At 44.5% G+C, this 13,239-nt stretch overlaps 1 protein-coding gene across 1 annotated transcript in view; it reads right to left on the reverse strand.

Annotated features, from left to right (window-relative positions):
• STX1A (syntaxin 1A) overlaps positions 1-13,239 on the reverse strand; it is a 447,455-nt gene that overhangs the window by 287,770 nt on the left and 146,446 nt on the right. Inside the window, exon 3 of the mRNA XM_029613098.1 lies at positions 9,375-9,474. Coding sequence (XP_029468958.1) covers positions 9,375-9,474 — 100 coding nt within the window. The remainder of the gene's footprint in view (positions 1-9,374; positions 9,475-13,239) is intronic.

The following is a 13,239-nucleotide window of genomic DNA, read 5'->3' on the forward strand; positions in this document are numbered from 1 at the left end:
AGGGGGTCAACACCCGCAGAGTCGTCAAAGCTGGTCGGGCAGCAGCGGTTTCCCGGTGCTGGCGCAAAGTAGACGGTACTGATTCAGACGACATCTAAACTATCGATGGAGTCAGGGTTTTTGGCCGAAAGAGAAGTCCCAACTTCTCCAGCCTAGCCTTGCGACCCTTTGGTGTCATTTGGGCACATTTGGTGCAAGTAAAGACATCATGGTCGGACCCCCAAACACATCACACAGACCGTGTGAGGGTCAGTGATGGACATCGTTCGAGTACAGTCAGGGCACCGACGGAAACCGGACGCCATCGCCTCAACAAAATTTAGCCGTGGTGCAGTCTATGGCCGGTAGGCCGCGAGGGAAAAACTCGATGGGAATCAACCGCAAGCAGGTAAAAACTTACCATTTGACCGCGGAGCAAAGATATCGATAAGGGGACCCCTGAAGGGTAAAACATTTTTTTGAAAATTTTGATGAAGTTCCGTAAGGAAAAATTCCTGTCATGAATCTCTGAAGAGCTCCTTAACCCACGTGGCTACTGCTGCGCGGAAAAAAGAAGACTGAAGGGGGATCCCTGCTGGCTACAGGGTTGGTGCTATGCTGGGATGCCCAGTAGGTGCCAGTCAAAGTTCTAGAAACTTTGACAAAGGTGTTCCGTGATTGGGCTCCATCCTGATGATGTCACCCATATGTGAGGACTACCATCCTGCTTGTCCTGTGAGAAAAGCAGAAATCCTGGTTCGTAACTGTTCTTTTCTCACTCTCCAAAGATTGTGGGGTACTGGGAAGGTAATGCACACCTAATTTAGGGCCTCATTTTCCAATATCTCTCTCTCTCTCTCTCCTAGCCTGCAGCATACTGAAACAGGCCTGTCTGGAAACATCGTGAACTGCGATAAACCTTTACCGGCCTCTAGCGCCCAACGTAACGCAAATGAAAGAGGTGTAGTTATTGGCTGCGTTAGGAGCCGCGCTAACACTGCGGCTGTTTCGCGGCACATGATAAATCCTTCCTACTTTACATTTGCTCCGCCCCAACTCCGCCCCCTGAATACAAAATTAAAAATTTGCATTCGCAAATCGCGTTAACGGCTGTTAGCGGAATTTGCGGAATTATCACCCATGGTAACTCCTTGGAAAATGACCCCCTTAGTCTATAGAAGTGTTTTTGTTTTCCTTTCCATTTTAATTCCCTTTTTATTTAAGTACTGTCTTGCTGTACACATATATATATATATAAATCCAGTCTACTGTTTTAGAGATTAAACCATTATATAATCAAGCTTCTGCCTTGCAATTCAATCACAGACCCGGTCCTCCCCATAAATTGTATTATAATTGAATGTACATAAATTGAGTTCTGGAAGTTAGGGTTCACATTCTTTGTGAGTAAAAAAAAGCTTTAGACGCTATCATTACTGGTGTGTGCATGGGAGTCAAAATTGAGAAGGAATCCACATAGGAAGACTATAGATTCCCAAAATATATCTACAGTGGTGGCAGCATGTATGTTCTGTTTTGGAATGGACTTAATAGTCCTAAGTAGGGATGTGCATTCGTTTTTGACGAATTAGATAATGTCAACGATATTGTCTAATTCGTCATGGTTCAGTAGTCCCGATAACCGAAGCAGATTTTGCCAAAGTTTTGGCAAAATTCGTATTTCGTGTTAGTGCGCACTAACGAAGTTACTGCACACTGCATATCACTTAGTGCGCAGTAATACCAATTAGTGCGCACTGTTTTTCTAGCTAACAAACTCCTCTGAATTGATAATTTTTAATTTTTAAATTGCATTTTTTTTAGTGCACACTAACATTAGTTACAGTGCACTACTACATACTTAGTGTGCTGTAAGCCTTAATGCGCATTAACATCTAGCTAGTGCGCACAGTCTCGTTCGGTGTACTGTGCACTAATGCTGAGATAGTGCACACTAACTGGTTGTTAGTGCACAGTAAGGCCCATTAGTGCACACTAACGCACTTCATCGAAAATTGCCGAAAAAAAACGACCCCTGGGAAAATGAAATTTTCCGCGGAGCGCCCAAAACGAAGCCCGACCCAATAGCGTTAAACGAAGCACATCCCTAGTACTAAATGTATTTACCTTTCACCCAAATGTCCAGAGCGAAGACACGTTTGAAAGCATTTTACCACAAGTTAGTTCACTGCTGAGAACCCAAAATTCTGAGCAGGACTGTCTCTTCCTTTCTCTAAAGCAGCAGCAAGACTTACTAAGATCTACAGCTAATACTCTAGAAAAGAGAGGGAACCATGGGAAACTGGGGGCAGGGCAGAGCATATAGGGAGCTCTGAAATTCTCAGTGAAACTTAAATTCTTCCTTAACAGTACCTGGAACAGAGCCTCAGACAACAGTGTATTCCCTTGAGAGTTTCTCAGGTGAATACCAAGCTCAAAGTGAAAAGGGACTGGAGAGAAATGCTCTAGCCTTCTTCTTGAATCACCCATAGCCCCATTGAAATCAGTTCCAAGAACAGAAAGCATACTAGGAAAAACTTTAAACAAAAAAGTTGCTCTTCAGACTGACAGAAAACCTCTTTCAGCATGTAACTATAATCTGAAAGCACAAACTGAGTCATACTGTAAATACACTGCAGGACACAATCAGCAGTTATCTGTTTAACATTATTTGGATAACAATATTCAGCAGAATAAGTTTCCCACTGAATATACTCAACAAAAGCTACCTGGAAAATAGCTAATTGCTGGCTTACTCATTATACCCCTACCCATCTAAAGTTAGCTGGTTAACAATGAAAATCTGTGCTAATTAGCAGAGAGAAAAAGAAAATGTCAGTAGAGACCAATATGTATGTAACTTTACTATTTATACCACTGTAAGAGGGGGTACTTTCAAATCGGGGTGGGGTAGATTTGGGGGGGGGGGACAGTTTTACATAAAGTCAGAGGTATGAACAGCAAAGTTGACATCACTGAAGATTTTCTGTCACTTGGAGAGATGAAAGGTAAGAGTGATGTCAACTTTGCTGTTCGTACTTCTGAATGTGGGGCCGATGCAATTATGTGCGCTGAAAGCGGGTGTTGACTTTTCAGCGCCCGCTTTTTTAACGCACGCATGGTGCCCGCAAGGGGGGGGGCGCCATGCAATATTCAAATTAGGGGAGTCGCATTAGGAAGGAGGAGCTAGGGTCGCTTGCGTGACCTTAGCGCCTCCTTCCTAACGCGACCCGCCGCAGCTGCCGGTTATGAAGACCAATGCCGGTAAATTCGGCCTCGGTTTTCATAACAGAGTTTACTGGCATCTGTCTTCATAACTCGGCGGTCTGCCGAGTTATTTTATTTTTTACTTTAAAAAAGAAGTACAGAAAAGCAATTTTTTTCTGTTTTTCTGTATTTCTTTTCAATGCGCTCAGCTATTAACACCTGCTCCAGGCAGGCGTTAATATCTGAGTGCTAAATGTGTGTCTGAGACGCACATTTATCTTTTTGCATGCGGAGTGAATGAGTAATAGGCTCATTCACACGCATTTGCATGTGATGAGCACTCTCTCATTCACTCCATGTCGGACACGCGTTAAATAGGCGCTAATCCCCCTATTGCATTAGGGGGTGGATTAGCGCCTATTTATCCAGCGTCTGACTGCGGGTTATACAGTGCGCTCGGCTGAGCGCACTGTATTGCATCGGCCCCTGTGTATGTAAAACTGCCCCCCCCCAAACCCCTCCCAGAGATAAAAGTGCCCCCTCTTACAGTGGTATAAATAGTAAAGTTACATACTGGTCTCTACAGAGATTCTCTCTCTCTCTTTCTCTCTCTCACCCCCTTTTCTCCTCCCCTGAACTAATCAGCATGCAATGTGAAAATTAGTGCTGGTGCGATAAATTTATTGTGACTTGTGGAAATTACCCCCCCCCCCCCCCCTTTTTTTTTAAATTTTTTTTATTGTGAGCTATATTTATAGTATTTTGATAGATCTAGGGGTAAGATGGTAATTTTCATACTGGTGTGCGGGCACGTGTGCTCGTTCATTGGCCCGCATCCAGGCATGCGGCCATTTTATAACATACATGCACATATGCATGCACATTATAAAAAAGTCTTGCTGTGGGCACGTGTGCTGAATATTAAGTGGGCGCATGCATGCACGTGCAATCTCGCTTCTACTATATAACTGGGAGGTTTTTAAAAGGGAGGCCTGCCAATGTCATTGCCTGTTTTACCAGTTCATTCCCAGTTCGCCCAGATAAGAGGAGAGGTCCTCCAAACCCCCCAGCTTTATAGTCTGCACTCCCCCAAATTAGCCCTGACTCTTGTAACCCTGCAGATCTGCCTAGATTTTTTTTACTTTTATTACTTGCACGGCATCCACAGCAGAATTAAAGTTATGCAGAAAGAGGCATCTGAGCGTGCCGGATCACGGAAGTATTTACATGCAGATTTCTGGTTCAAGTCCCGAAATGCCCACATACCCCCCCCCCCCCCCCCATGTGCGCACAGTGGAATTTACGCACGTAACCAAGAGGCTTTTAAAATCTGCTCAATGAATGTAAGCCTAACATATTTGCACATCCCCTAATTAATGAAGGCGTTGAGTTTTTAAAATTCACTTTTAAGGCATTATTTATCAATAAAAGTACAACTAGTAGGACTCAAACCTGTAAACCTACTGCCCACCATGTTAGCCTTGGGGCCCCCTCCAAAAAAAAACTCAGTTCTGGCTATGCCACTGCTTCTAAGATGGAGGAAATGTGGAAAAAAGGATTTGCAACCACATAAAAGCAGGGGAGTAGCTTGCTTGTTACGGCGGTTACTACCCCAAACCCAAAATACCTGATACTTCACTTTCAACGCAAATTCAGCATAACTCTCCGCTTCAACGGCAGGGGAGGAAGTTTTGACAATTCACGCATATCCAGCATAGCCCTCTGCTTCAACGGCAGGGGAGCAAGTCTGATAATTCACTTTCAATGCAAAGCCAGCATGGCTCTCTGCTTCAACGGCAGGGGGGAATGAAGAAAGGTGGAACTATATTCAGGCAACAACCAACAAGGACTGAATTACATAGTCTGAATAAACAGATAAGCATGGGTGTAGCTTGCTTATTGCGGTGGTTAATATCCCTAACTAAATTAAGCTATTTCACTTAGCTGCAGTTCCTTCACTGCTCTCTACATTAATGGCGGGGGTAGAAGGGAAATAGAATAAAAAAAGGTTACTAAGAGCCAAGAGAAACAAATAAGTATATGAGAGAAAAAAAAAGTGCGAAAGCTTGCTGGGCAGACTGGATGGGCCGTTTGGTCTTCTTCTGCTGTCATTTCTATGTTTCTATGTTATGTTAGGATTTGTGGGTATGTAGGCCCTGGGCCGAGGTGAGGCATGGTACCGGCAACAGAGAGGAGCCCCGAGAGCCTCACCATCGGGAGGTGAGGTCTCAGCTGCGGAGTGCGAGGGGCAGCAGGAGCTGGAGAGAGAGAGAGAGAGAGATCAACAAGAGCAAGCTGAGAAGACAGGAGGAGGAGCTAGAGAGAGTGGCCCAGGAGGTGGAGCCTCGGAGCGTTAGCATAGGAGCTGACGTCAGAGAAGCTTGGGTGTCCTTGAGTTCAATAGAGCATTAGAGTGACACTGCCCGCGAAGCGGGGAGTGTAACATAAAAAGTCTTACAGACACTGAGGTGCCACAAGGTCTGTACAATGAGGTATACCCAAGGAGGAGTCCTCTGTAGAGATGATACGATAGTGGTCTGCAGAGTGGGGTACACCGGCAAGAGTCCCTCTGTAGAGGATACGGTAATGACCCGCAGCGCAGGGTACACCAATGAGGGTTCCTCTGTAGAGATGATATGGTAGTGGTCCGCAGAGTGGGGTACACCGATGAGGGTTTCTCGGTAGAGGCAATATGGCATGGGTCCGCAAAGCGGAGTACTCACATAGAAGTAGCAGCGAGGATTCCAGGGTAGCCCCGGGTAATGAGGCAGGCAGCGGTCCTAGGCGCAAGGCCCTCTGAGGAGCTGATATCCAGAGACTAAGGAAGGGCCACCGAGGAGCGGGTACCCGGGACGTCTCACGCCAAGGTAGCAGGAGCTGGAACGGGAAGTCCGTAGTGAGTGAAGCGGATTCAGCAATGAGGGAACTCATTGCCAAGTCGTAGCCAGACAGGGCCAGCCGGCTTAAGAGTCCAAGGTGAATGAAGTCATCTGAGGGGGATGCCCCCGAGGTTCCCGCCATGATGTGCATAAGACTGGCCTGGGAGCGCACACGCGCGCTTAAGGTACCCCGAGGGTAAGATGGTGGTCATCAGCGTCCACGCCTTCTAGGGGGGCCCGGGAACTGAGGCAGACAGGCTGCGATAGCTGGCGGAGGCCGCGAGACCACCCATAGAAGACGGTGCAGAGAAGACAGAGGTGAGCAACAGCGGAAGCAGCCATCTGCAACCGACGGGCGTAACACCTGATAGAAACCCTTAACCTTTGCAGCTTCATCTTTTAGGTTTTTTTCAATTTTCCTCATTTTATCATAGTCTCCCTTTTAAAAGTTAAATTCTAGAGCAGCAGTCTACCTTAATGTCCTCCCTCCAGTTAGTAAGTCAAATTTGACCGTGTTACGATCACTAATGCCAAGTGGTCCCCACTACCATTACCTCTTACACCAAATCCTGCATGCCACTAAGGATTATGTTGAAAATAGCTCCACCTCTCGTTGATTCCTGGACCAGCTTCTCCATAAAGCAGCAAGTCCAGGAACAGAAGCTATTCAAAGGATTTGTCAGGTTAACATTTAGGGCCAAATTTTAAAAGGTGCGCGCATGTTATAAAATCCAGGGTCGGCGCGCGCAAGGGGGTGCACAATTGTGCAACTTGCGCGTGCCAAGCCACTCAGCCTTCCTCCGTTCCCTCCAAGGCTGCTCCGAAATCGGCCGGCCCACGATCCCAGGCACAGCGGCAAATGGCCGCTGTGCCTGGAGGCTCCGGCCACCCCCCTGCCCCCGCCCTTGCCCCACCCCTTTTTGCAAGCCCCGGGACATACGCGCGTCCCGGGGCTTGCGCGCGCTGCCGAACCTACGCAAAATAGGCTCGGCGCACACAGGGGCAGATTTTCTCAGGTTATGCACGTAGCCTTTGAAAATCTGCCCCTTGGTGTTACTCAGACAAAAAATGGGAATTAAACATTCCACCCGAAAATCCCCCTCCCGGGTAACTCACTACTTACACAAAATTTAGCGAGTAAAAAGAGGCGGTACTTGGGATTCTGGGGGTGGAGCTAAACTTTAGTAAGTGTGCTGATATTCAGCACTATCTGGCTAAAGTTAACCAAGTAAATCTGCTCAGAAAAATAGCTGTCCTAATGTTACCCGGGTAACTTTACCCAAGTATATTCAGCAGAATACTCATCTGGGTATGTTCCACTGAATATCCAGGTAAGTTACCCAGATAGCTCTCCCTCTCATTGGCCCACTGAATATTGATCTTCTAGTGCATAAGATCGCTTGCAAAAACTTAGCTTAGACTCATTTTCACTGCTCCAACCTGTGGCTAAAACTGATCCTAAATCTAAGTGCTTCCGTTCAGCGCTCTTACGCATCTGTTGCTTCTGTCGGGGGCCAGAAGCCGCATTCCTCGGCGGCATTCCCCAGCTGCAGTGCGCTTTGACGCACGCCGCATCAGGAGTCCTCCCACCACGGTACGTCATCACCTTCCTTGGAAGTTCCCACACTAACATGGGAACAGGGACTATTTAAACGCAACTCTTCAGCACAGCATTGCCTTGGCTACAGGCTTGCTTGTGCTGGTGCTACTCCTCGGATTCACTTGCTGCTTCTGACCGGATTGTGCCTTTGACCTTCTCTTGCTTGCTGCCTGCCTCTCTGATCCGGCTTGCTCCTTGGACCTTCTCTTGCTTGCTGCCTGCCTCTCTGACCCGGCTTGCTCCTTGGACCTTCTCTTGCTTGCTTCCTGCCTCTCTGGCCCGGCTTGCTCCTTGGACCTTCTCTTGCTTGCTGCCTGCCTCTTTGACCCAGCTTGCTCCTTGGACCTTCTCTTGCTTGCTGCCTGCCTCTCTGACCCGGATTGTGCCATGGACCATCTCTTGCTTGCTGCCTGCCTCTGGGGACTGGATTGCGCCCTTGACCCCCTAACCGGCTGCCTACCGCAGTCCAGGTTCAAGCCAAGGTAAGACTGTTACACAATCACTGGGTCCACTATCACGATTGTAACACTAAGCACCCAGATTTAGTCCTACCTTTTGTATGCTATGGGTCAGAGGGTAAATTTAGCCACTTAGCACTGAAGATCTGCACTCAATGGTTAAGTCCCCCCAGCCCTGTGCCTTTAGAGCTGTCCATATTTTGAACAGCTAAAATTTAGCTGCCTAGTTAGCAGCTGTGAAAGGGGAAATGTATCCTTCCCCTACCCCTGTGGGATCTAGTCACCTAAATCCCTAGTTAGGAAGCCAGATCATGATGAAAATGTGCTTCTAACTGTCCAGAATTATTATTAGGTCCCAAAAAACAAAGCGGAAGCCGATCCAAGATGGCTAGCAGCAATAAGCACGAAGATAGGATCGGTGAAAAAGGACTTTTATTGAATCTTGCCCGACTCTGGCCGAGTTTCGCTCTTCTAGGAGCTGCCTCAGGGGCTTGTCAGCCACAACTGTTGGCTCTTCCACGAGCACACTGTTTTTTTAGGATTTGCAAGATATTACATGTTGAATCTTTTCATACATCTGAATTTATGAATGAGAAATATGCTTATGGCTAGAACCACACTAGTATAGCTATGGTTTCAACACCATTACTATTTTCCACGATGGACCGAAGTCCTGTTGCTGACACATGGGCAATAATATTGGTGTTGAAACCATAGCTGTGTGGTTTTAGCCATAAGCATATTTCTCATACATAAGTTCAGATGTATGAAAAGATTCAACATGTAATATCTTACAAATACTAAAAAAACAGTGTGCTCGTGGAAGAGCCAACAGTTGTGGCTGACAAGCCCCTGAGGCAGCTCCTAGAAGAGCTAAACTCGGCCAGAGTCGGGCAAGATTCAATAAAAGTCCTTTTTCACCGATCCTATCTTCGTGTTTATTGCTGCCAGAATTATTATTATCCTTCATACAGTATTTACATAGAGTTTGAAGCACATGACACCCACTTAGCATGGATAATGCCAGAATACTAGTTCTTGTAACAATATTTAGCAAAAGAGAATGGTGAAAAAAATTGCAAGCAGTCACACCAAACTGACATCGCCTATCATGTATAGTAGTGCATTACAGGACATGTTTTTTTGAATACAAATGTTAATGTAATTTCAACTGTGTTACAACAAAGAAAAATCTTCTGTTTCAAAGCTCCCTCCACCAAAGCAGCTAGAAGAATGAGCTAAATGTCTTACTTTCATCTGGGTTGGGTGCAGCCAGAATGGCACTGTGTTTTCTCTTCACTTCTTCCACATTTTCAGCAATTTTATCGATGAATCCTCTGATCTCCTCCACCTGATGGGACACAAAATGAGAGGAGGTTTGTGACACTGATAGTTTTTCTGAGTTATAAACTGGAAATAGATGACTTGCTTATTTAGGACCCTACTTTGGACAAACAAAAAACAAGCAAATAAATTGAAGTGATCCAGTCTGGCTCACCAAAAGTATTGTCAAGGGCCTAATACTGCAGATTAGGATGTGCACCAGGGACTGGTATGGGTGATGGTTGAATGCTAGACATGACTTAGTCAGTAGTTGAGCAGGGCAAAATACTGTGCTCTGATCTCACCTCCATTCCTTGTTATATTTTTACTAACAGGGCCAATGGCTTTAAAATGCACAAGGAGGTTTTGCTTACTGAACACCAGGGGTGGGCAACTCCAGTCTTTGAGGGCCATAAATCGGTCGGGTTTTCAGGATAATCCTAATGAATATGCATAAAATAGATTTGCTTACAATTCAGGCAATGTGCATGCAAATTTATCTCATGAATATTCAGTTGAGATATCTTCAAAACACAACCAGCTAATGATCTTCCAGGATCAGAATAGCCAACCCCTGCTGTAGACTGCAACATAAAAATTCAGGCAAAAAAATAGAAGTTGATCACTTGTATCTGTGATGAATGTATTCAGTCCCTCTCAAGAATTCAAGAACTACACATTTAACTTAGGCAATAATACTTCTGGCTGTACTTCAGTCAATTAGTTAAACATTAATGACCCAGAAAGGTGCTCAACAATCAGGTTTAACTTACACACCTAGTTTATTATTTTAAATTGTTACCGTACTATGATGGCACCGAGTAATTTGTAATCTATACCACCCATATTTCTCTTTATCGTGCCCTTCTGTAAACTGTTGTGATGGTATTTAACTTAATGACGGTATAGAAAAATTTTTTAAATAAATAAAATAATTGTTTTCTGATAACAGCAGTAAAATGAGCCATAATGCTGAGTCATGTGACTTATATTGCATGCAGAAATAGAGTATGCTCCTAGAGGTTTTTCAGGAAGATTTTTAGCATGTGTGGGAGTTTTCTGCGAGCCATCGGACCTGCTGTTCCTAAGTTAAAATTATAACTAAAAATAGCTAAACTTGAAAAGTTATAATGGAGTAAAATCTCCCAAATGGGGAAGTGGGTGATTAGTGAGGCTCACTGGACTACCCTCATCAGTTAACAATCAGGGCCGGTGCTACCTGTTTTTCCACCCTGTACGAACGATTACCATACTGCCTCCTCAGAGATAGTGGTGGAAGTCATGAAGCATAGTGCCTGTGAGCCAGTACATGGCCCTGTTTCATTACTGAACAGGAATCCCATGCAAGAGGAGGTGGAGAGCCCAGTGAGGGAACTATAAGCTCGTACTCCAAGATTGCTGTTGCAACCAGAAGACGACACTGGGTGGAATGGTGCTGCAAGATGAGTTTAGTTTAGTTTATTAATTTGTTTAATCACCTTTTACATATAAATAAAATTGATATACAACATAAAAGGTTCACAAAAGTCAAATTCAATCTACATAAAAAACTGAATAAAAGGAAAATACAAAATCTAGTCAAGCCACAATCCAATAAAAATAAACTAAAATATTAATAAAAACAAAAAAAAGTAAAATATCAAATCTAAATAATCCTAACACACCTGGAGGCCAATATTCAAAGAAACTAAAAATAGATAACTTATCTGGCTACAGTTAGACAGATAATTTATTTGGGATATTCAGCTGGATAAATGTCTTGAGTATCCTCCAAAAACGTTTTGAACAATGGCGCCAAACAGGCCCAGGGCTAGGAGGCGCCCCAGGCCCTCAGTGAGCTATCAATGACCATTTGCCAAGGTAATGGACTTAGGGGGAGGGGGCACTAAATATCAGGATTTTTTAAAATTTGGTAGGAAAATTCCAATGTGGTGGGGGACCTATCATGGCACTTTGCAATTTGAAGGGGAGGGGGTGGAGGGTAAGGACTGTCACTACGCAGGAAGGGCTATTTTTCCTGGGAGCCACCTTTTTAGGAGGTGGCAGAGAGTGGAGAGAGTGGAGGGTGCCGGCAGGGGTTGACATTGACTCCTGTGGTCATTGATGCCTTTGGGGGTTTTGGGCAACTTGGCCCTTTAAATTTTCCAAGGGAGCATCGAGGTCCCGCATTAGGGGCCCGAAGCGCCCAAGGGAAATTTATCTACACTTCCCTCCATAGCGATAAAATAACACGGCAAATTTTTTTCTAAACCAACCATGTTATTTTATTTGCATTGGCTTGTCTATGCATAAGGTGCTTTGTATGCATTAGGCAATTTAATGCATGCAAAGCTGCTTATTTCCATAAGGGGAGGAAATCTTTGTTTATAATCGCACGATATTGCGCAATGCCATGATATCGCGTGATAAATGGTATTCAACTCACCTTAAATGCAGTTTACCATGTGATATCATCCTATCACAGTTTAGTGAATCTCTCTGAGATTGTAAAGCTGCCGGAGCATGAAAATTATTATACCTCAGTGTAACTCAACATTTGCTCACGTTTGGAAAGGTGAGTTATTAAATCCAAATCCAACAGCAGTCATACGAGTATGTGCAATCATATATGCTGTTGTAAACAGCTAATACAAGTAATAGGGCATTAAACTGAATATTTTAGCAAGAGCAGCTGAATTTAATCTGTCACCATAGTGACCCTGTATGAGCTGGTGCTGGATTCCTGCAGAAAGGAAGTTAGTATTACAGAGCTCAGACTAACAAAAAAAGCAGTCCTACAAAACAAATAGGGAGAGTGAGGATAATTTTTAAAATTGTACCCAGGTAACCAAGTATTACTCGGGTAAGATGAAGGTCTGAAAATTATACTCCTCTTCTACTTCTAAATGTTTCTCTGCTGCTTCCCAGGATCTCTGCTTTTACCCAAGCTGAAAGGAGGCATGGCCAGAGTTAATGAAGAACATAAGAAATTGCCATGCTGGGTCAGACCAAGGGTCCATCAAACCCAGCATCCTGTTTCCAAAGGAGGCCAAACCAGGCTACAAGAACCTGGCAATTACCCAAACACTAAGAAGATCCCATGCTACTGATGCAATTAATAGCAGTGGCTATTCCCTAAGTAAACTTGATTAATAGCCATTAATGGACTTCTCCTCCAAGAACTTATCCAAACCTTTTTTGAACCCAGCTACACTAACTGCACTAACCACATCTTCTGGCAACAAATTCCAGAGCTTAATTGTGCGTTGAGTGAAAAAGAATTTTCTCCGATTAGTCTTAAATGTGCTACTTGCTAACTTCATGGAATGCCCCCTATTCCTTCTATTATTTGAAAGTGTAAATAACCGCTTCACATCTACTTGTTCAAGACCTCTCATGATCTTAAAGACCTCTATCATATCCCCCCTCAGCCATCTCTTCTCCAAGCTGAACAGCCCTAACCTCTTCAGCCTTTCCTCATAGGGGAGCTGTTCCATCCCCTTTATCATTTTGGTTGCCCTTCTCTGTACCTTCTCCATTGCAACTATATCTTTTTTTGAGATGCGGCGACCAGAATTGTACACAGTATTCAAAGTGCGGTCTCACCATGGAGCGATACAGAGGCATTATGACATTTTCCGTTTTATTAACCACTCCCTTCCTAATAATTCCTAACATTCTGTTTGCTTTTTTGACTGCCGCAGCACACTGAGCCGATGATTTCAAAGTATTATCCACTATGATGCCTAGATCTTTTTCCTGGGTGGTAGGTCCTAATATGGAACCTAACATCGTGTAACTTCTTCATGGGTTA

This window comes from Rhinatrema bivittatum, chromosome 8 (assembly GCF_901001135.1).
Source record: "Rhinatrema bivittatum chromosome 8, aRhiBiv1.1, whole genome shotgun sequence".
Taxonomy (NCBI): Eukaryota; Metazoa; Chordata; class Amphibia; order Gymnophiona; family Rhinatrematidae; genus Rhinatrema; species Rhinatrema bivittatum.